Here is a 24,292-nt window from a genome sequence, read left to right on the forward strand (position 1 = left end):
GATACATATGTAAAATTTTGAAAAACTTTATATCGGACAATAAGGAAAAGAGGTTCATGATTCCTAATAATTTACGGAAGATTCCCACATTTGCTATCACTTTGTAATTCTATTCTTTTAAAAAATCAGTATGGTGTAGACAGCAGCTGTATAAACCCATCACCTGTAAAATCCTCTAATATAAATTTTTTTCCCATTTTTTAATGAAAAGAAAATTCACACGTACCAAAAAAAGTTCTGTGAAGGTGGAGATGAAGAGTCATCTATGTTAATCAACAAAATATAAATGATGACTTAGTAAATTATTTCTTGTTTATTATAATGAAAAAAAAAAAATTCAAGACCCAACAAAACAGCTAAGTGATGCATTTAAGTGAGATGTTATTTAGTGAATTGAGAGTCTGTCCAAAAAAGATTTTCCCGGAAGAACAATTCACTGATACAAATGTGAGTGAGTGCAAATTTGTCTTTTTTTTTTTTAAAGTTTAAAGCATATTTTCCAAAGTTTTCGCTTGTGTGCATGATATAAATCCCATATGTCGTTTTGTCAGTGACAATAAAAAGCGCAGTTTATTAAAAACTGAAGTAAAAATCAAAGTAACTTCTTAGAAAACCCCAGTCACAGTTTTGTCATTGGTATATGCAGGCTGTTCCAGGGGCCCATCCAGAGCTCCTCGTCGTCTGAGTGCGTGTGGTCGCTGTGGACTTCCAAAGGGTCCCTGACGTTCTTACTGTCGGCCTCCTGTTCAACTGTGCTTTTCAGCCTGGGGCCCAGCGGCCTCCCTGCCGAGCTGTCGGTCCCCACGGGGCAAGGGGCGAACGTGACAAGAGTGGGCCTTGTGTTCATCTTCTCGGTGGAAAACGGGCCCTTGGACAACGTGTTCAGGGGGACATTCTCCTCCTGTGTCACTGCCAACTTGTCGAGTTTCTTAAAGTGCCTCCCCAGGCGCACGGGGGAAGTGGCTTTTAAGGTATCAGCGAGGCAGGCCCGGCGGGTTCGCAGCACGGAACCGTTCTGTGCGATATAGATGTTGCCATTGATGTTGCTGTGCGGGCCGCGAGGGTGCACACGGTTCCTCTGACACTCTGGGGCGCTGTCTTCTCCAGTGGAGCTGGCCTCATACTCGCGGTCCACGACCAGCTTGATCATCCGTCTCCTGGCCCACTGCCGGGAGAAAAGACAAAGAGTCACTGTCACAGGAATCAGAGGGGCAAAGGTTACAAGGCCTGTGAAATTCAACACCCGTGATGCAAAGCTGTCGGAGGTAAAGGACTGGAGAGAGGTAGGAAGAAACTACTGTCCATTCGCGGCCCAGCCCACGGCTGGTAGGGCATCCCTTCTCAGAGTCAAGTGGGGCTCCCTTAAGGAGCTGACTTTGCAGGTGCACTTGTGTTCTTGTAGATCAAGTTACTGCTCTCTGTGAAAAACAGGCGTATTATTTATATTGGAGTGAGGATCTCATCCACTGTTGGACAGTGGCTACACATTTCGGGGAGGTCAGGTTAGAAGGCAGGCACAGCATTAGTATAGCCTGTTCGTAAAATCCTTCTTGTCCCCAAATCTTAAAGATATTTTTTAAACCTGCATTATTCTAATTCCTAATTAATCCTCTGTTAGCCAAATGAGAAGCATCCTAGTGTTCTGGATACTTCATTTAAATATATTTAATATATACGTTCTGTAGATTCCACTTAGATGTATGTTAACTTGAAATAAAATATCTTCCCATCCTGAATAATTCACCCAGTAATACACAAAACGGTAAACAAATTATTGTGAACTCTCCTCTAGTAAGCAACTGGAACACATGGACGTTTCTACATTTTTCTTTTACCAGTCCACGTCAGAAACGACAAGGAGTGAAGGCTAGCCAGTACTAAATAGTTCCACGTTTTCGGAATATGTGAACCACCAACACGTTGCAGTAAGTAAGCCACACTTTTTGGATTTCCAGGTATATCTTTCAAAGTTATTATGTTTACTTACCCAGAAGAATGTTTTGTGAAAATTCAATTCCTTTTTTCCTAAATCTTTAACCCCTACCCACGATGAAAAAGAAATGGTATACACTTCATTTTTAAACTTAATTTCATTTAGCTTCTAGTATTTCCAAGCACCAGCTACAAACGTGTTTGAACATGTGTGTGGGATTTTTTTTTAAGTTTGTTTTGAGAGAGAGCGAGAGAGAGAGAGAGAGAGAGCGCACATGCAAGCAGGAGAAGGGCAGAGAGAGAATCCCAGGCAGGCTCTGCGCTGTCAGCACAGAGCCTGACGTGGGGCTCAGCCTGGTGAACCGTGAGATCATGACCTGAGCTGAAATCAAGAGTCGGACATTTACGCCCCTGGGTGGTATTTTATAGAATACTTTTGGCCAGTTGAAATGTACACATTGACAAAAGTGGACTTTTAGAGCTGTCACTGTTGCAAGTTGTGTCCTGATTTTACGGTCTGCAGTTGAGCCGAAACCCCCGTATGGATTCATGGAGCCACGCGGCCAGGCCGGGGGTCCCTGGTGAGCTGTGATGCATTCCCAGGAGCCCCACTAGGAAGTATTAAATATGGATTAGTCGCTTGTCTTCCACGACCCAGAAGAGAGGGGAGTCCGTGTCCCCTGACACCCTCTAACGCACACATACACGTGGACAGCGTGGGCTGCCCTTTTCGGGCATGCCAGTGTCAGGTCACACAGAGAGGAGGCCCACCACCTCCCTGCAGGCGTCACCCCGGAGAGCACACAGAGGGCACAGCACACAGAGCAAGGAGCACCGCACACTCCCACCTGTCCTGCTCTCAGAGGGCCGTGTCGTAGCCCTCGGAGCCTCCCGGACGCCTGTCCCGGCGCGCGTCCCTGCTGCTATCCTGCTCTGGCACCTGGAAGCCCCAGGGCCCTCCAGACTGGCTCTCGCTGCTGCTAACACTACTGGCCGGCTCTGACTCCTCCTCGCTGGCCGAGCCCTCTTCCCCTGAGGCCGCCTCTGCGCTCCCCTCCTCGGTGACCTCCAGGTCTGCCGGCTCGTCCACGGAGGCCAGCTCGCTCTCCCCTCCTGCTGCTGGCCCTCCCTCCTCCTCTTCCTCCTCCTCCTCCCTGGGCTCCTCCTCGGGCTCTTCGGGGGGCTCCCGTTTCCTGCCTTTGACCTCCTTGACCTCCTCAACAACCGGCCTTCTTCTGGCAAGAAAGATGTTCTTCCTGGCCTTCTCTCCTTCTGACTCTGTGGACTCCGACTCTTCGGACTCAGGGGTAGAGCTCTCTTCCTCCTCCTCCGAGGGCGTCTCTGACTCAGACTCCTCTTCCGTGGTCTCCGACTCGCTGAACTCCGACTCCTCTTCGCTGTACTCTGTGTAGTCGCTCGAGGATTCTTCCTCTGACTCCACCGTGCTCTCTGTGGCCTCGTCTTGGTCCAGGGTGAGCTTCAGATAATCCTTGTCCGCTTCCTCAAGGCGTCGCTGCCACTCTTCACTCTCGAGGTCCATGACGCCCCTCCTCTCGGCCAGCCCTCTAACTTTCCTGAAGATCATGGGGAATATCCTGGCCCTCTTCCACGTGGTGCGGGGAGGCTCGGCCAGCGGTGGCTTCTCGATGGTGACAACTACTTCCTCCTCACTAGGCTCTCTGACTTCAACTTTAGGTTTTTTAATTTTCTTCGCCTTTTCCTGAAAATCACGAAAATGCAATTCAAGTGTCAGCTGGGGGACGGTTACCAGGTGACCTTGTCCCACACAAGTTGGGCAGGGATGAACCTGCAGGTTGTAACTAGTTGTAGAGAATGAGCGGGCGGCTCTCCACCGTTCACCCCACTGCATCCAGGCACGGAGTGATCACAAAAAAGTATTTTATTTTGGCTTGTACTTTGTATTACCAGAATCTAACGCTTTCACATTTCTTTTTCTTATTCAGAGTTTATTTTGCATCTTAGATCAAAAGAGAAAGAAGTAATCGTCAACTCTTCTCTCTCCCGTCCCTACACGTTGATTAAACACTTTGTGTTTTCTTAAACAAAATTTTAAATAATCAGGAAATTATGTAAATAAAGTATTAAATACTTTATCTGACTGGTGTATGTAAAATCTGACTATTTTCTTAATTTTGAACAGGGAAAACCTTACCAACATTTGTTTTTGTTTTTATTTTGGATAAATGTTTCAAGTAAATATTGTAGACAAGTATATAAATGACTCCTGTTAATTAAAACGTAAGTGATAGAATTCCATTAAAAATATTGGTGGTAATGCTTTCCTTCTGTTTGATAACTATACTGTTTTCATGATTTTTAGATATGCTGGATAATGTGGGAACCAAAGTGACCATTGTTTTGCAAAATACTTTTTATGTATTTGATTATAATGTTATTTTTATGGAGTCACATTTAGGATTTTAGAAGATATAAACTTCATTGTGGCTTTATTCCAGGTGTTTAACATTTTATCATAGGAAATAAGTTAAACATACACAGTAATGAATTTCCTTCTATAAACAAGGTGATGAAATGGTCCACATAATGAAATTTCCATGAAAAACATGTACTAAGTGAATGGGAGTTCTGATTTTTGAAAAATTTTGTAGTCTGCTATTCAAATAGGGTTACACATCACATTACCTCTTCCTCCTCATATTCTTCCTCGGCTTCACCAACCACCTCACCATACTCCTCTGGTCCAGCTGGCGGTAAGAGACGGCGACGGCTTCCATACTGAGGCATCTCATACCTGTAACAGAAACTTACAACTTTCAACACGTTTCTGTGTGGTCCGTGTAACCTTGACTGATCTCGGTGTTCTTCTTTGTCTTCATCACTCAATCAACAGACATCTATTTACAGCACCACCTATCATGCTCCTTATCAACTAGTTACTAAAACATAGAGCAAGAACTACAACCTGATGGCCAATGGATTTTGCCATGACGGTGCCCTGGAATAACAGCAAAAAGAACCAGGTTATTTCAGATTCAGGTTAGGGGAGAGGCTAGTGTGAAGGGAACAGCATATCGTTCCTTAATGAGTTGAAGAATTTAGAACATGAAATAGGTTCTTTGTAAAACTAATAGCTTGTTCACAACATAATGTCTCTATAGTTACAGCAAAGACCTGCTTCAGACATGATCTGGAATGGTATTTACATTTTCTTTCTGTGTTTTGGGAAAGCAGTTAACATGTGTGTAGGGTGGCTTGAAATGCTTATTACTGGGTTCTAAAGTATGTTTTCTTCCTAATTTCTCTTGGGCAAGTCTTGAGGCTGACTAGTTACATCAAATATTAAACATACCCTATGAAATAAATGGTGAATTCAGGAATTGAGCAAATATGTTTGAATTCTATTCCTCACTTAAATAAGTTTGAATCATTTTACTGCTTCATTAGAGTTGTGGTCAATATCAGCATAGAACATCAAACCAGAAGTGAATGTTAAAAAAATGGATAAAACCTGATTGAAACTAAAAGTAGATACATAATTCATTTTCAAGGATGAAATGGATGAAATCACATTTGCAACAACACAAATGCTAGTAATATCTAATAACTCATTTTTCATAAAAATATTGATACTGGATAAAAAAAAATCTGAAGATGTACCCATGCTCATAACTGTAATAATCTTGTCCAAATTCCTGGCCAGGATCAATTCCAGACTCCATGGATAACTCCTATTGTTCAAAAAGAGAAATTGCATTTGAAAATAAATTCTCATCACATTTCATATCATATGAATTTAGATTTCCAGATCTAGAATCCCCATGACTCTCAGAACACTCCTGCCAACAAACTTTAATTTCAAATGTTAAACATATTCAACATTTTTTTCTGGCTCCAACTATTTGACATGAAATAAAGTTATGTCATTAGAATGGAGGGGGTAAAAAAAAATACATTTTTTCTAATGGTGAGTCTATTAGATCTATTAGGTGAATCTATTAAAGATTACAGATGAGCATATCACTTGTTCTTGGGTAACTTTACAAACTACCAGTAGAAAATATTTCACTGTATTTTAACTTGTTTTATTAACAGACTTTAGCATGAATTATAATGTTATCTTTAGCATTATTTCATTTCCTAAGAACAGCTTCATAGTACCCGGAGCACTTCTATTCATTACATTTATTTTTATTAAAGGATATGATGATGATCATTTATACATTAATTCAACACAACATTAATGTGTGAGACCACTCAGGGATGTTTACATTTTCAAACCTGCTAATTCTACGGTGCACCTGGGTGGCTCCGTCGGTTAAGTATCCAATTCTTGATTTCTGCTCAGGTCGTGATCTCACAGCCCATGAGATTGAGCCCTGAGATGGGCTCTGGGCTGACAGTGAGGGCCTGCTTGGGATTCTCTTTTCCTCTCTCCCTGCCCTTTCTCCACTTGCTCTCTCTCGGAATAAATAAGAATAAATTGAAAAAGAAGAACAAAACACCTAATTCAGTCTATCCACAAGAATGGCTAAAACAAGCAAACAACAAGATCAGCAGTCACATGTTTTGGCAGTGACATGGGGTAGCCGGAAGTCTCACATACTTCTGGAGAGATTACAAATGTGCCAAATCCTTTGGAAAATGTTTGGCAGTAATACTAAAGTCAAATATATGCATATCCTTTGACAGAAATTCAGTATAGTTCAGTTTATATGCTGAACATAAATGAGTATAAATGTGCACCAAAATACATCACTTGTAAAAGCCAAAAACCAGAACCAAAGCAGAAGTCCATGAGATACACACACCTACCTCACACAGTCACAGAGATGAACCTCCCAAACAGAGTGATGGGCAAAAGAAACACACGATTCTATATAATCCTATTTACATAAGCTTGAAACACAAACAGATATGTGTGTTAGAAGCCAGTGAAAAGTTTCCAATCTGTGGTAAGAGTACCTTGGATAAACCTCACTGGCTACTGTCTTGCCACCGAGCACACAAGTGTACATTTAAAAAGAAAGTCCCGCCACGGGTGGCAGCTGAGAGTGTTACATTAAGGAAAGCAAGCCAGACACAAAAACACACATACTCGATGGTATCATTCATACATGGAGTACAAAAATATATAAAAATAAATAAAAAGGCAAACTCCTAAAGACAAAGATTAGCAAAGTGGTTGTCAGGGGCTGGGGGAAGTGGGGAGAAGTTGGGAAAAGGGTACAGATTTTAACTACAAGATGAGAATGGTCTGAGGATTGAATGTATAGCATGGTGACTGCAGTTGATAACTATGTAATTGAAATTTGGTAACAAAGATAACGGTTCCCACCAAATAGCAAATCACAACAATGTAAACTTTAAATTTCTTATGATTTTGTCAAATATACTTAAACAAAGCTGAAATTATATTTATACATATATATATATTAATTTTTATTTTATATTATTTATTTTTTTACCTAACATACTTAGGAAAAAAGCCAGCTGAGTCATTGGCGGAAAGGAGAAATAATATCCGGGTGTTGGTATGGACAGGCTAGTAGGGGGTGTGCATTTTGTAAAAATTTTTCCTGCTGTGCAGTATCACTTGCTTACTTTTATGTCTGTAGTTATATTTCAACAAAAAGTGCTCATTACAGAAAATGGTAGTGGGAAATGAGGTCAATAACAATTGGGACACAAAGTCTAAATTTAAGTTATTCAAACTAAACACTTTAAATATAAATCTCTCTACCTATATTTTTCATATTGGTAGGCTTGGACTTTTGACGCATCTAAAACCCAACACAATTATACTGGTTTAAATGAAGCAAACTGATTTCAGAACTAATGCTTTTAAACTCTTTGGCCAATGCATGTTTAGTGTCATGCATATGGAGACTGAGAAAAGACCAACAGATTTTGAAGTTGAAACCTAAATGTTCATCAGTGGAAGAATGGATAAAGAAAATGTAGTACATAAATACAGCGAATATCACTCAGCCTTATAAAAGAAGGGGTTGCTGTTATATGCAGCAACATGGATGAACCTTGAGAACTTTATGCTAAGTTAAATAAGCCAGTCACAGAAGGATAAATACTGCATGATCCCATTGAACAAGGTGTCTAAAATTGTCAATCTAGAATGATATGGCCACGGGGTGGGGGAGGGAGAAATGTGGAACCGCTTTCAACTGGTATAAAGTTTCAGTGAAGCAGGATGGAAAGTTCTAAAGATCCTTTATGCAACACTGTGTTATTATAGTCAACCGCACTGTGTTATCCATGTAAAATTTAAGAGGGAAGATCTCAAGTTATGTGTCGTTACAACAATTAAAAACCAAAGTCATTTTGAATTTTGATAACTTTTGGCAATAATGAAAAACAAATATTTATGGAAACATAATGCAACTGAGTGAATTTCAGATTTTCAGAGTTAGAATCAAATAATTTCCTTTGCAGACACACACTTTTATTCTCCTAAAGGGAGAATAGGATATATACCTGTTATCAGATGACTTAAAAAATATCACAGAAGGATAGAAGCAATTGGAAAGGAATCCAGGAAACTTAATTCTGGATTCAATCAGTCACTCTGTTGTCTGAGCTAGGTGGGAAAAGACAGAAGCTGGTTGAAGGGAATCATCTGAAGGGTCCCTCTTAGATTCTTATACCATCAGTTACTGAAGGGCAGAGCATCAACTATGCAGAGATAGATGATAGATACATAGTTAACAGATAGATGATAGGTAGGTAGACAGATGATAGATACGTGATAGATAATAGATTATAGATAATAGGTACAGAGATAGATACATACATACGTACATAGATACACAGACACATACATACATGAAGGAAGGCATAGCAACCATCAGGCTCCCTAACTGGCCTGAACAGACTGGGGCTATCAACTCTTTCCACTGCCCCATGCAGTCCCTGTTGCCCCACATTTTTTCTGACCACACAGACAAGACAGAATTATTTTAGCAAATTACTGACAAAGTGTAAACGTGTATACTAATGCAAACAAAAGCAACAGTATTACTACCATTCGCTGAGTTTCTTCCTACCGTGCTCCAGCGGCTGAGGTAGGAGCTTGTATATTCAATATTACTGCCAAGATTTTGGGAACGATGAAACGGAAGGAGCATATCTTGACTATGGTTTTGCATCGAGTAATTGCCATTCAGATCTTAAGTCCGAGTTATCTGATTCAGTAGTCTATGGGAATGTCTTCCTAGAAATTTTAGCTAAAAGTTTACAAAAGTTGAATATTCCTGCCACTCAACCTCCAAATTTTAGAGAGTCAATTCTAACCACTTGGATCGCACTTTGGCAGCCAACTATGCCAAAAGAAAGATACATTTAAAATAAACATTATTTTAAAAAATTTAGATGGCGCATAGTGCATACAAGTATTAATTATGTGCATTAATTTTAAAATTCTGATTATCTTTTTCTCATGGCTGCAGAAAATGTCCTAGGCATTTTGAAATAGACATGTGTCCAAAGGCATCATGTTTGAATCCCATGAAATGATTTAAGAGTGTCAATCACAACCCAATTTCTACTTTTCCTTATTTCAGTACAGAGGCCAGAGCTCTTTCCTCAAACCCTGACTGGTCCCAGGAAGGGTTCTGATGCATCTAGATTCACTGAGACAAGAGAATGATCAGGTTCGTGATCTGTCTCTTTCAATGAGAGCTTGTTTTCAACAGGAGCCAAGGGCTTCCTTGTCTAACTCCTAGAGAACGGAGCTAAGGGTTCAGAATTTCAGCCCCCCCCCCCCTCCGGCAAGCAGGTAGAGGAGTGATTTTCTCGCCTACTTATTTGTGTTAATGTTTAACCACCTCCTGTCCTGTCTTGTACAATCGTGTTGGCAGTCACCCAGTCTGCCTACAGGTAGAACGGGCCTTAATTCCGAAGGCTCAGCGAGGTTGAAAAGAAAAGAAAACTGATACCTCTGGTTTAAGAAGAGAAGGCCTCAGCAGTTGCTGTTGCTGCCAAAGGAAGTTAAAATAGAACAAGGTTTAGAAAAGACTTCGGGTGGAAAAGGAAGATCGTGATTGAAAAGAGAGAAAAAAGAGGGCCACAGCTTAAAACTGGTTACCTTGGGATTATGATTGATCATTCATGTGGTAGCAACCGATATTTTGACTATTTATGTTAGAACATAAAATAATAGGGTTTTGCAAAAAAATCTCATCATTGTTGTGATTAACTTCAAATCACCTTAATAAGAAACTTATAAATAACTTTTTAGTACAAACTTAATACAGTTACTTATGATTTTAAAAGCACTCTAAGTGCCACAGAATCCTTTTGAACAAGTCTAACCTTGTTTTAAATTGCCCCTCTTTTTTTTCTCCCCAATCACATTAAATGCAATCAGGTTCATTAGTGAGAAGAGGAGAGCGCACAAAATCATGATACAGTTGTAATATACTCATCATCAATATTTAAGAAATGCTCCCCATTTTTCTTTTTACCAAAACATGAGTTGCTTACATTCAGGCATTAAGCACACTTTCGGAGGTTCTTTGTGATTAGGGACATCGTCCTTCCTCTGATTTCGTGGGGATCACTTCTTACTGCCTCCCAACCTCACCCATACTTACTGAAAGGAAACCAGGTCTCTATTGGTCCGTTTCACGATAATTTATCAAACTGTGGCTTACCCACTCTTTGAGGGGTGGGGGGGTGTAGCTACACAACATGAATCTTACAGTAAGCACTGGGAATGTGGGCACAGAAGTTCCAGGAGAAGTTCCAGCAGTGAAGCAGACGTTTGAAAGGACCAGCAGGACAGCTATGAGATTGAAGGGCTACAGTTTCCATGCCACGGCTGTGAGCGAGCTGGTCTAGTTAAGGCATTCACTCAAGGAAGCAGGAAGTTGGAGCTAGAGATATCCTATCCGGTCTGTTAGCTGTTATAATTGTCCCCGAAAACCAATTATTCTTAAATTCATTTGTCTTAATCTCCAAACACGTTAGGATTTGTGCATTTCTACACTACTGGCCAATCAGGGTGCACACTCATTTCACCATCTTGACTGGGAAGCTGTCTGCTAAACTCTGCTGGGTTCTCGGTGGCCTCATAGGCAGTACGACTCTCCGAGTGGCCGGCCAGATGCCACTGGCCAGAACGCCCGCTATCGTCTCCACAGACTCAGACTCAAACGAACACGATGCAAAACCAGAGATTTCTCAGTCTGACCTTTCACAACTCTTTACGATCTTAGCTTGAATATGTTGGGAAGGAGCCTTGGACTGGTAAAAAGGATAAAAGTTAAGGAATCCTAGGTGGCTACGTTAGGTTTATAGCCTCCAAGAAATAAATTTGGTGGAATATTGGACAATATCAAGTAACAGCAATTCAGGCAAAATATGATTTATCCTTGAAAAGGTGAGCACTTGGTATTTGTTCACCCACTTAAAACCCCCAAACAAAATGGTAACAGGTACACAAGGGAATAAATAGCACAGCACATTTATAAGTTTCGTTGAAATAAAGGAGAATACCCTGGCTACGAAAGAATGTAAACCAGGCCTTCCTATAATGCAAATATTTTCCTAGTAGGCTTGATATAATATCAATACCATAAAGCCCTTACCTCTGATGCATACCCTCTCCTGCAAGGCAGAAACAAAGAAATCAGTATTAAACAACTTAGAGTTTCAGATTAAATAAAATTATAGATAAGGGTGTTTTTAAAAATGTGAGGGACACTGAGAAGGTAATTTTTACTAAAAATTGTCTCGGTGAGAAATGCAATTTGTGGCAGTATCAGGACAGGAGGATCGAAGTTTCATGCCTGCATTACTAAAAACAGTGACCAGCCAAGACCCACATGCCATATGATACTCAACCATACACAGTCTATTATATCCCAGTGGTGTATAATAACACACTTTGACTCTGTTATTGTCAAGTGGATCAAAAGTATTCTACATCATCTGCATCCTAGACAAGTTTTAATGTATAGAAGATGCTCATTTGGGGAAAAGGTTGTTTTATACATGAAAAGCATACTGGTACAGAATGAAAAAATTGCCTCAATGACTACAATATATTCTTCCAAACATTTGAAAGGTTTTTTTTTTGTCTGTTTGCATCAATTTATTCTAAAAATAATGAATGCAAAATACTGACTAGCCTTTAAGGGTCAAGGACATTATCAGACATAATATAAGAGCTGACTATTGTCAGAGGTATAAGAGCCAAACATTCAATATTACGTAAGGGTTTGTAAAGTTCATGGACGACAAGTTGGGGAAAGGTTTGACTATAGTTGAGAGGGGAAAAAAAAAATATATATATATAGAATGCTTTCAGTATTGAATGTCTTTAATTATAAAGATTTTTTATTTCTCATTCACTAAACAGTTGATCTAAAGTGTTATATGTATAGTATGGTGCGGAAGACCAAGTATACAAAGCTAGTAACTGCTACGAAGAGGCACTCATAACTTTAAAGTCCAACAAAACAATATCTGTAGAAAATTTCTTTAAAATATTACAAGGTCTTTACAAAAGAAGTCTACTTATCTGAACAAATCTTAAGTGGTTAAGGCATTGCTGATTGAAATGGTTGGTAATAATGGTAATATAATGCTTAGTTAATCCTGTCGCAATTTATTATCTGAAATGGACCTTCAGTGAGTTTTGCTTCTATGATTCTGCCAATAGTTATGCAAATTATAATCCTTCTAAAGCATTTAGAAGTTTACTGAGTTTATATCTTTCAGAGACAGAGAAAGCTCATACTTAGGTTTTAGTAATGGGAATTGAGTCATATACATGATATAAATGTTCAACGAAAGCTGGATTTTGATCTCCAGGATATTTAAGCTGCCTTTTTTGGGGTTTGTTTTTTTCCAGTAGCAGTCTTTTTCCTACATGTGGAGAATAAAATACCAATAGATGAACTACACTGTTTCCATTAATCTTTTTGTTGTCTTTCATGTAGTTATTTGGATTGTTTGTCTCAGCTCAAAGGCAGAAAGTGACTTAGAAAAAGTACAGAACAGAATCAATATGTATAATTGTCTGTATGCTTTTAATTAATGTGACTTTCTGTTGACTCTTACAAGACAAGTCACATAATACTGATGCATTTTTATGCATATGGTATTCCATGTGTGTTAATTATCATTGTATACCATTTGTATGCATTTAATAAGGAAAACATATGGTAACTTACTTATATCTTTTATCAAGTCATCTAATAATTTCTTATGCACAATTGGAACATAATAAATGCAGAAGACAAATAATGTATTATGATTCTGGAGGTTCATTGGCAGGTTGTGGGGGCTTATGGGTTGAGAAGGGAAATAATATTTTGGCCTACGAACTCAAAGAATATTTATAGGTCTCATGCAGAAGGCATTCGAACGGACTTTTACAATGAATCCAGGGATCTCTAAATAGAACGTGAAATAAAAACTATTAAATATAAAACATGGGAATGGATGTTTCATTTGAAAAGTGTAATATACTAATAAAATGTTTAGACTAAACAAATACTATAAAAATGATACAGAAAAGGACAGTGTGACAAGTCAGTGAGGCTGCACATACCTACATAAAACTGTTATTTGGAGTTTTCATAATATTTCTTTATAATTTTTTAGAGGATATATTAAAAATTTCTCATATCCAAGAAGTTGATACAAATAGCTTAAAAAACACACACACTCAAATGAAAGGCTTACACAATTATGAATAATACCTTGTCAGAGTCTGCCAAATAGCACAACTTCCAATGCATATGACCAGCTGCCAACAAAAATTCCAACTGAAATGTTTCAGTGAAAGACAGAAAAAAATCAGGTTCAAAAACCCCAAGAAGGAAATCACTCTTGATTTGGATGAAAAGAGTCTGAAGCAAAGGAGCTAATGAAAATAATTCGATTTATAGATTTTTCAAAAAATCTGATACTGTTAATTAAGGATGACAGACCAAATTCTTGAAGAAATGTCACGTAATATAAGAGCTGAACAAAATCTTTGAAATGATGCATTATACGGGGCTATATTAGGTATCTACAATGGAGATCAGCCGGCAAGATTTTGGCCTACATTTTGAAACCGTGTTTTGTTTTCCTGTGCAAACTTTTATCTTCTACAATATTAAAACTGCAGAGTAAATCAAATAATTATGCTTGTATTCAAAGTGGGGATTTCCAGTAAATAAAATTTATTCCATGGGTTAGGTGGGAAAACAGAATAATTACTTGCTGGTCAAGTGTAGTTTTCATTAAAGAGATAGGAAGATAGCACTTAGCTCAGCTGAGGTCTTTAAGAGTTTTCCAAGTTGAGTTCTGAGAAAAACTACAACATAATGTGTTTTTGTTTTTTGTTTTTTTTTTTTCCGAGGATAAATTTTTATCTTCTTCACTTAAAACAAAGAGTAAAAGCCTATATAAAACTGATGACACTTCACCAGACATATTCTTTCTTGATTTCTATTTAAAATTTTTATATCTTATTTATACAAATAAGTTTGGATGATTTATCTAGAGTAATTAAAGGTAACTAGAAATGAAGCCAATAATGTTGTTCTAAAATTACAGTAGGCAAACGTTTTATATTATTGATAAACTTAATAAAAACATTTAGAATTCTCATCCATCAAATAGCAACTAAATTCATACTAGATAAACCTCTGTAGACATTTAGTTAACTTTATTTTGGTGAAACAAATTAGAATTTCTTTATTAAACTGAGATAAATATTTTCTTTGAAAGAGAATCTTATGATAAAATTATAATGACAAGATGATAACATCATGTGGACAAGCAAAACCGAAGGTCCCTGTCAACATCTGTGGGAACAATGAAATGTCTTATAAAAGCCAACAGCTCAAGATTTATTTTCATTATAAAGAGGGGAAGAGAAAGCATCATGAGAAATAAGTAGACTAAGACAGTAACTGAAAACATAAAAGATTTTTCAACTGTATAAGCATACTAGTAAGATCAAAGCAAGCCAGACTGAAGACTGTTCACGTAAGAAAACAGATGACTACATCTCATAGCACCTGGGATTTATTTTGGAACACCATAATGTCTGTCAACTCCTACATTTCTAGATACATAACATTTTTACTTTGGTAGTATTTAATCTTACCAAATACATAGGCTTCAAGGAAGAAACAGAACCTATGATATCATTTTTTTAGCTTATTTTAACAGTTTGCTTTTTTTTTTTTTTTTTTTTTTTCTGGAGCACTCAAATAAAACTCTGATCAGGAAGCAAATGTAGACGTTACTGCATTAACATGTTAACAAACCATTGGTTTAAGTTGGATATCTAACTTTCTTGCCCACATATTCCCACTGAAAAATAGACTGAAATTACTTACTTTTTAAAACAAACGTAGACAAATAATGCTACTTCGTAGTTAAGAAAATTAAGGTAAATCTATAATATGAGTTAGAAACGATGAGGTTAATAATCTTTAAAAGTAAAAAATGAGGGAAAAAACAGCACTGCACGGAGTTTTGGGTAAAAGAATGGAATCTTCTCTAACGTTCCCATTTGCCTCCACTCGAAGATTACGGTCAACAAAAGAGTTGTCCAGTTAAAACACGAAGAGCAATATTACAGGGAAGTAGATTCGCTGTGAGGTCGGTTTTCAGTTCCCTCGCCAATCCTGTGCAAATTCCCCTGGTTTTGTCCAGAGGTCATTTCCACATTTTCTGTCTCTGGAGGGCAACTAGTTTCAAGGCCTGAGTTGTGCACTGGTGGGAAGTTTTTTTCTATTTGACTGTACATGTTAGCTACTGACTTTTCAAGGTCTGCTACATTTTTAATATGCTTGAGGATGCCTTTCGGTTCCCTTCGGGGATCCGCCTTGCACTCCGTGGTGGATGCTGGCAGCTGTGTCCCAGAGGACGTCCTTTCCTCCGCTGGTGTTACACCGACAGTACCTTTAACAGCTGGTATACGGACACACCTGGTGGACGGAACCGAAGGGGGAGGAGACAGTGGAGAAGGAAGAGGGGGGCATGGCGGAGGGAGGGAAGGAGGGGAGGGGACAGGGAGTGAAGGAGAAGCAGAGGGAGGGGAAGGGGGGCCGGGCAGCCGAAGAAGTGGAGGAGGAGGATGGGAAGGAGGAAGATAGGAAAAAGCAACAGGAGTTGGAGGAGGAGAGATACGGGGTGGTTCAGGAAGAATTTCGAAAATGTTCCTTTCGGCTCCGACAGTCAGCATACACACGGGTGCCTCTCTCCTAAAGACTGGAGAATGCAAAATGCCAGGCGTCGAAGGAGAAAGTTCCAAGGAACAGTCAGCCGGAGAAATGGCGGCATGAGGCTCTGACTGGAGCTCCACAGTTCTTGACACGGTTGGCAAAGCGGAGGAGGAGGAGCGAGGTGAAGGAGAGACACAGGAAGAGTCTGAAGATGGAGATGCCACGTGTTCTGTTCCGAACACAGGCAGTGAATCACCTGGCCTCATTTCCTCTCTCTCTGCCGCCTGCGTATCCCCGGCTCTCGGCAGGGGCCTCCCGCTACCTCTTTGGTTTGGACAGGTTCCAGGGCTTTCCTTTCTACCTTCCCGCCCGTTGCTCGGCCAGTGCTGCAGATCTGTGGTCTCTGGTCTTTTGGGAAGTTCCCACACTGGTCTCTGAGGGAAGCAGACTGGCCGATTCCACATCCTCTGAAACATTTCCCTCGGGCCCCTCAGGGACTTACTCCTGCCTTTTGTTCTGGGTAAAAGTGAGTCTATGCAATCTGTTCTTAGCAAAAAGTCTGAATTTGTTGGTCTTGGATGTACGGTTTCCTTATAAAGAGCACCGTGGGTACTCAAGGCGTCCTCATCAGATACCAGTGGGAATGTTCTTGCCGACGCGGGCTGGTCGTTAAGTGGTCCGTCTACACGAGCCTCTCTGTGAGCCCGAACAGTGCTGGAAGAAAAGGGCATCCCACTGTGTTGATTTTTCCTGTCTTCTGAGACTGATTTATTTCCCCTGCTTTGTTGGAAATGGTAGAGAAGGAAAAGACTTGAAAGAAAAGAACATAATGAAATGTAAGGAAACAGGTTGTGACATAACTTTCACGAGAAAGATGTCTTTATGGTTCTCGTCACTACTTCAAGACACAAGAGGCCAAGTAACACTAATCTACTGATTAGCAACACTAATCTACTAATTACTTTCGTGCCCTTGGTCTCAGAAAGGCAGGGCAGGAAAAGCCTGAGAGCTGTGAGTGGCAGGAGAAATTTTCATTTTTAAAAACTGTGTCAATCTGTAGACTGATTTTTTTTTCCCTGATTACTCTGATACAGCGAAGTATCCAGAGCCAGACATCCCAGTTCTCTCTCTCTCTTTTTAAATAAAGTTTAATTTTATTTATTTTGAAAGGGAGATAGAGGGCAAGAGGGATGGGGCAGAGAAAGAGGGAGAGAGACAGAGTCCCAAGCAGGCTCTGCACAGAGCCCAACATGGGGCTGGAACTTGGGAACTGTGAGACCCTGACCTGAGGTGAAATCAAGAGTTGGAGGCTTCACCGACCGAGTCATCCAGGCACCCCATAACAGTTCTCTTATGTAGAAATCACGATCCTCCAAATTGCAAACCAGGGTTTTGGCGAATGGTTCTACATCCTTTGCTTTGCTTTAGGGTGCTCAGAGCTGATGGTTTTGGGGAAAGGATCCTTCGCTGTATCTGACTCGGGGTCATTATCTCTCATCTCAGTAATTCTGTCCTGGAGCTAAAAGTACTCTCATACCTGCGATGCAGCTGACCAGAGAATGCAGAAAGGAATTCTCTATTCTCCAAGGACAGATGGGAGAAATTTCTCTCACAGGGCTCAAAATCACAATTGAGAAATGGAATTGATGCCAGAACCTTGACAGAGATTACTTTCTTCAATTTCCATTTTAAGCTTCATCAGTTTTAAAACGCTATCAACATTACCATAAGAGGGGTTAGTGGTATTTAGTTTGAATATGATCTGCATCCAATTTTGGTCAAGACCAACTTTAAGGAAAGGTTTATGGTAAAATAACAGTTTCGATATCCCTGCAAGATGTGCTCAGACACTGACACTGAGTGATGGGCTGCGAGTGACAAATGCAATTGAGTAGGTGAGGGGACGTGAGCAAGGGTCTCTAAGGAAAGCATCGGTACGTCCCCCCACCTCCCGGCAAGGCTGGGTGCTTCCCAATAGTTTCTCATTGGGTCTTGCTCTCAAGCCCAAACAGAGTAACGTTGACTTTTGTTATTATTTAATCTCTAGCCACACAGGAATGAAATAAAAGGAAATACTGTGAATAAGAATTAAGTAGCCGCGCTGGTAAGAATGACAGATAAGGCAATAAAATGCTATATAAAGCCAGAGTTGTTACTGAATCATTTCACTAAGATACAAACTACACGTGGATGTGGGGCGTCAGGCCCCCTTGAATAATAAACGAAGGACAGATAATGCGGATTAAACCGACAACAAACACTTACTTCTGATCTTGCCAAGTCATTCTTTTTCAAAAACTGGACTTGACATATTATTTGGCAATTTTTTATAGATTTGTTCTTGTTTAATTTTTCCTGGAAAGAATGATACTACATCACTTTTGATGGAGAGGTATCTTTAAATATTTTTAAGATATTTTAATATCTTTAAATTTAAGCATTTTAAGAATGTCGATACTTTGCCTTGAGAGGCACAGGTACTGTCAGTGAAACACCTGTTTTAAGTTCATGCCATTTCAAGATACCAAAAGGGAATGAGATATGGCAGATGGGACTTTCTTTTTAAAAGCCGATGACTCCAAAATAGAAGATGACGATTACTTAAATTTAGAGTAAAACAGCAGTTAATCTATTCTATTGTATCTTTTTACCCTAATGCCTTGTATTAGAATGATATTATTTACTTACTTATGCCTATGTATCCACAGGTGGGAAAGAGAAAACATGGGACAGAAAAAAAAGAGTTTGAACTATAGTTAATTGGAGGTGATTATGAGAATACTAACAGGAACTTGCTTTAAACATTTAATATGTATATCCAGAAAAGAAAACACATGTTTTTATATTTTCTGTGTATTTACTCATACAGATGATATGTGCTAATAGTTTAGATAAAATCATATGGCACTTATCCAGTGGTCTCATCACAGAAAGTAGCTAGCCATCCATTTCCCGTGCATAGGCAAGATTCACCTTCATTACACACGGCTGATTTCGGCCCCCAAACAGAAATTTTAAATGAGACTCTAAGAATAGTTTCTATGTCCTAACTAAAAAATCAGTCCGCGCCGATTTATAGAGAAGATAGAACTAGGGTTTGGAAGAAAGTAAACATATAATGCTATGATGACTATCACAGCGGTTGCTGAATCCGTCCGAAGTTATCAACTAGTTCATGAAGATTTTTTTTCAAAATGACCTTTGATTTGTTTTTCTTTTAAATTTGACAATAATTCCTCTGGAGCTAGTCCATTTTTTAGTAACATAAGGTTTGAATCCTTGCATAAAGTTTTTTAATAGGTGGGTCAAACATTTGTTAAAGATAATTCAATGTGCAGAACTCAGGATCCCTCATTAAATACATATTATAATTGCAAAACCGTCTACTTAGTCTATCACAATTTTTCAAACAGAAGTAGTCCTTAACTGTTGCTATTTGAAAATGATCACCACCACACTATATTGATTCCAGATGATGTTACAGTATGCTTACTTTTGCTAAATAAAAATGAATATATATCCCTCAGTAATTGCAGAGAAAATAAAACTTAACACGTAAGTCTTTCTTAGTTTCTGAATATTTTTTTGCTGGAGAGAGGTGGTTAATATAAAGAGAATCAAATCGTATTGGCTCAATTCCTACATTCACCAGTAATTCAAAAATATACCATCATTTTCAGCTTATTAAAAAGTTAAAACTATATTTAAAGCATGAATCCTGTATTATATTGTTAGTTTAGAAATAGAATGTCAAATACTAAGCTGTCAAGCATTAAATTCAATTTTAGCATTCAAATATACAACACTAAAATCAGTTTTAACATTTTTGAAACTTCTTAACATCACCTTGCGCATGTCGGGATGAGCACTGGGTATTGTATGTAAACCAATTTGACAATAAATTATATTCATAAAAATAGTGGTAATATGACAAAATTATCGATACATGTGTTTAAAACTGGCTTTCCCATTAAAAGGTAAATTTCTTAATTTTTGAGGCTTGCTTTATTCCTACTAGTAAATGCTACAAATGTAACAGAGTAGAATAATGTGTTTTAGTCCCTCAACTCTGCCAAATTCTAGTTAATAAAAGGTGTCTTGGATTTAATTTAGTCAGATTCAAAATTTTATAATATCCTTGGTTGTTTTGCATTTCATGTCCAGAAATAGTTCCTCTTTATTTTTAAAACATAGGCAAGTTAAATAAGTCAGAAAGGAATCTGGTTATGAAGGTAGCACCAATCTGGAAACATCTGTGAAGTCTTTTCACAATACTTTAAAAGTCTTTCAAATGTATATGAGTTAATATTGCTTAGAGGTTCCAAATAACACAGGAGAAGTATTAAGCTATCACAGCAGTCTCTTTTGAGGGGAATATAATAAAAAGCATATTCTTTAAGGGGTTGGATATTTAATATTTAATTCTTTATTTGGGTTTCAGATTTTCACTCAGATTTTAATTACTCCCTCCTATGACATCCCGAGACAGTCTCTGTAAGGAGTCTATGATTTTAGACCAAACCATTGGTTTTAAATTACCAAATAAGAGTTGCCTTTGCATACTAAATCAAGAATTACTCTTTTATGATTGTGCTTTACCTTTTCTTTATTTCTTATGAGAAAAAAATTTTTTTTTCAGAATGTGTTTTGAATTTTGGAGAAAAAAAAGTGCATAACTGTGAAGGTTTAGAGATTATATGATTCAAGCTAGTCATCTACAGATGTCTCTCCTCCAGCCAAGTACTTCTTTCTCTACTCATTGTTTAAAAATGTTATTTTGTTTGTTTGTTTGCGTTTTGGTTATGACTTTTCAATTCAACTTTTCTTAGGTTCTCGTCTTAACAATTTGTTTTCTTTTTTTCCCCATTTAAAGTAGTAAATAAAGTAGGCTGCAAACCGTGTTTCCGCATCAGGTGGAAATGAAATACTCACCACCCAGCATCCATCAGGCCCACCTGTCTGGCAGAGCAGCGCCCTGGCCTACTTACATGGTGCTGTCTCCCAGCTCCTCATACAGGTGCGCCCCGGGGGGCGGCGGGGGCGGCGGGGGCGCGGCCACAGGTGCGGGCGCAGGTGCAGCAGGCTTGGCTGCGGGTAATGCCGACTGGATTCGCGCTGTCTTGGTGCACTCGGCTTGGCGTCTTTGAGAAGGCAGGGATGTTGTGGAAAACCATTTTAGACATCATACACTTCTCAGAAGAACCCACTTAAAAAAATCGTTAACACAAATACTAGGACTTATAAACCGGTGTGATTACAGCAGCATCCCCACAGAGTATCGTTTTCCTGTATCTTCTTCCCCTTTAAAATATCTACCCTGAAATAATGGCTGGAATTTAGTAGAAATATTTGCAGATTATGTGAAATAGGAATATGAAAGGTAGGAGTCAAGCTATCTATAAAAATGTGATTTAATAATTGGGGGCCATGGAGTGGGTCTCCTTCCTCAGGTGAGGCACGTTGAAGATGCATAATTTTTCTTTATTATTCATCTTCCATCTAGTTCAAGAAAAGTTATTTCATTTTAAATGATTTGAAACATGTTTGACATTAGTTTACGGTGCCCCTTTGGGAGAGAGACGTGGCTGGCTTTTGTTTCCTTTGGACTCCTGGGAGGCCTGGGATTCTTGCCTTGGAGTTGCAGCCACGCTTATTGAATGTCCTGGACACCCAACTCTTAGTTCCTTCCTCAAAACCCAAATCTCAAAGAGTGGGAACCGTCAGAGTCAACTGCCTTTTTCACATTTCCTCCCTCCTATCCCATGTGAAAACCCAGCCTGATTCCTTACATACAAAAGCACATGGGAATTTGAACCAAAGTATACACCTTCTGCAAACACAAGACAGACCGGTGATCCATGGTTCTGAGCAGGCCGACTACTTTATCAGCAGAATCCAGGCCTTTCCTTTTCATATTACGTAAAATCATATGCAAGATATTAATTATACTTACACTTTAAACCTGTTTTGAAAAGCAATAAGAAAAAAAAAGAGAAAGCTACATTAGAAACACTGCATTCATAATATTTTAACATCTGATTTATTCCAAATTCTGAATAATTTACTGGTGAAACTCATAACGACACAGACCTATTGACACAGTAGGGAAACTAAGTGTTTCAGTTCAGAAAGTAAAAATGGGGGAACACTTTATTGTTGCTGTCACTGTCCTACAAGCTGTGAAAACATTTTTTTACAAGAAAACAAAGAAATGAACTAAATGGGATTTCAAAAAAAAAGCTGGCTTAAAACATGGATACATGAATTTGAACTCTGATAGAGAAATGGGTTATTAATGGTGATCTGATCTTTATAATTGGCTTCTCGGCGTCCTGTGCCTGAAGAATATTAAAGAGACGAAGGCAGGCAGTGGGCTGATTATACCCTGGGCTTCACTTTGAAGCTGAGCCTGGAACTGGAAGGTGACGTTCCTGGATAATGAATCCATGATACTTTTTTCACATTTGCTTCTTAGTTTTCCATGTACAGTGAATTAAAAAAAAAAAAAAAAGAATGTTAATAGGAAAGAAGAGCCATCCGTTCCAGTCCTATGTACAAGCAGAATATGAACGTACAAAAGCTAGAGTTTTAAATGTGAGAATTTTACACTGACACATGGTGCACAACTCATCTTGTTTAATTCCATCGGTCTACAAAAAGCAGACTACAATCAATTCGCAGAGTATAGAACTCATTACTGAACCAAAAAAATATTAAATAATGCATCTATGAAACGTTTAAATGCCAAGCATCTTAGTGGTTTGTTAAATTATAACATCCAGGATGCTTCAGTTTTGAGCACTGTGTTGTGTGCCAGATACAAGTTTTCTCTCCGATTTTATTGCGAGCAGGATTCCTCTGGGAAACAGTGCAATGAAACAGAATAACTGTAATACAGGTTTGCTCCAACATGAAAATTAATATTGAGTTGATGGCTTGGTAATTCAAAACCATTTGTCCATTATTAAGTTTCTTTCTAGCCTTTAGAATTGGTGCATTTGTTAAGGATACATCAGACTCCAGTAGGTCAACCTGAAAGTTCTGTTTGCAACTTCACATGGCTTTGGTGATGACAAAATATCCCTATGGCATCTTCATGCAGAGCACACTTTTCAACTTTTAGGTTGCAATTACCTAACCTTACTTAATCTGAAAGAAAATGCTCAGTGTTAGAGAACAAAGATAACACGTTAAGAATATATAAGCACTATTTTAGTGCTTTCCCTGCAGGTATTTTACATGATGAAGAGCAGCTCCACCATTCTGTCTTACCCTTTGTTATGTCAAGTAATTTATATGACTTATGATCCCCGTCTTATTTATTTTCATTTTATGGCACCCTTAGGGCTACCGCTCTTCTCAACCTATTCCACAACTTTCGTTACCCATCACTGTCAACAGGGATATACCTGAAATGCCTGGACTTCTATCACAAAAGTTCCCTGTACCTGGTGTGAAATAAAGAATAGCTTAATAGAGGACTTCAAATACAGATGCTTAACTCAGCTATAATTACTTCACTACTTTGAAGGGACAGAGTAAAAGATAGGTATTTTATTTTTAATTTTTTAAAAATGTTTTATTTATCTTTGACTGAGAGAGAGAGACAGAGCATGAGCGGGGGAGGCACAGAGAGAGACAGAGACACAGAATGTGAAGCAGGCTCCAGGCTCTGAGCTGTCAGCACAGAGCCTGACGCGGGGCTCGAACTCACAGATCGAGAGATCATGACCTGAGCCGAAGTCAGACGCTCAACCGACTGAGCCACCCAGGTGCCCCAAAGATAGCTATTTTAAATGAATGTATTTGCCTGTAGGAACAAGAAATGAGTAAGGCCTGTGCAGCCAAAATATCCTGTCATATGTTACACTATAGGATCTGGCAGGGCTATCCGGGAAGGAAGAAACCCCATGGAGAATTACACATGGCATACTATGATTTTGAAATGGTTTTGCCAACGCTTCGATCACTTCCACAGATGTCAGTGTAACAACACGGACTAAAACTTGTCATGACAGTGTGGATAGGTTGCAGACCTTCCTCAGAAACCGGGGAATCTGGATATGGCATTCTGCTGCACAGGACACCTCCCCCAGGACACCGCTGTATTCTCTCGCAAGGCTCTGCACCTGATGAGGGGCACGAACAAAGCCACAGGAGCTACCCTAAATTCCTAACGGATGAGAGCG

General features: G+C 39.1%; 1 protein-coding gene across 17 annotated transcripts in view; it reads right to left on the reverse strand.

Annotated features, from left to right (window-relative positions):
- Positions 1–294: 294 nt before the first annotated feature.
- Positions 295–24,292, reverse strand: part of PCDH15 (protocadherin related 15) — a 1,242,339-nt gene continuing 1,218,341 nt past the window's right edge. For 7 of the 17 annotated variants that reach the window (XM_058696332.1, XM_058696339.1, XM_058696335.1 and 4 more), the window contains 2 exons: positions 21,092–21,262; positions 14,942–16,913 (listed from right to left, as the gene is read on the reverse strand). In XM_058696332.1, the coding sequence (XP_058552315.1) occupies positions 15,512–16,913; positions 21,092–21,262 (1,573 nt within the window). In that variant the 3' untranslated portion in view covers positions 14,942–15,511. Of the gene's footprint in view, positions 1,166–2,187; positions 3,653–4,596; positions 4,706–5,571; positions 5,643–9,863; positions 9,903–11,516; positions 11,536–13,658; positions 13,704–14,941; positions 16,914–18,791; positions 18,798–21,091; positions 21,263–24,292 lie in introns of those variants that run through there. The other 10 variants (XM_058696336.1, XM_058696334.1, XM_058696345.1 and 7 more) reach the window with 9 other exon arrangements.

This window comes from Neofelis nebulosa, chromosome 13 (assembly GCF_028018385.1).
Source record: "Neofelis nebulosa isolate mNeoNeb1 chromosome 13, mNeoNeb1.pri, whole genome shotgun sequence".
Classification (NCBI taxonomy): Eukaryota; Metazoa; Chordata; class Mammalia; order Carnivora; family Felidae; genus Neofelis; species Neofelis nebulosa.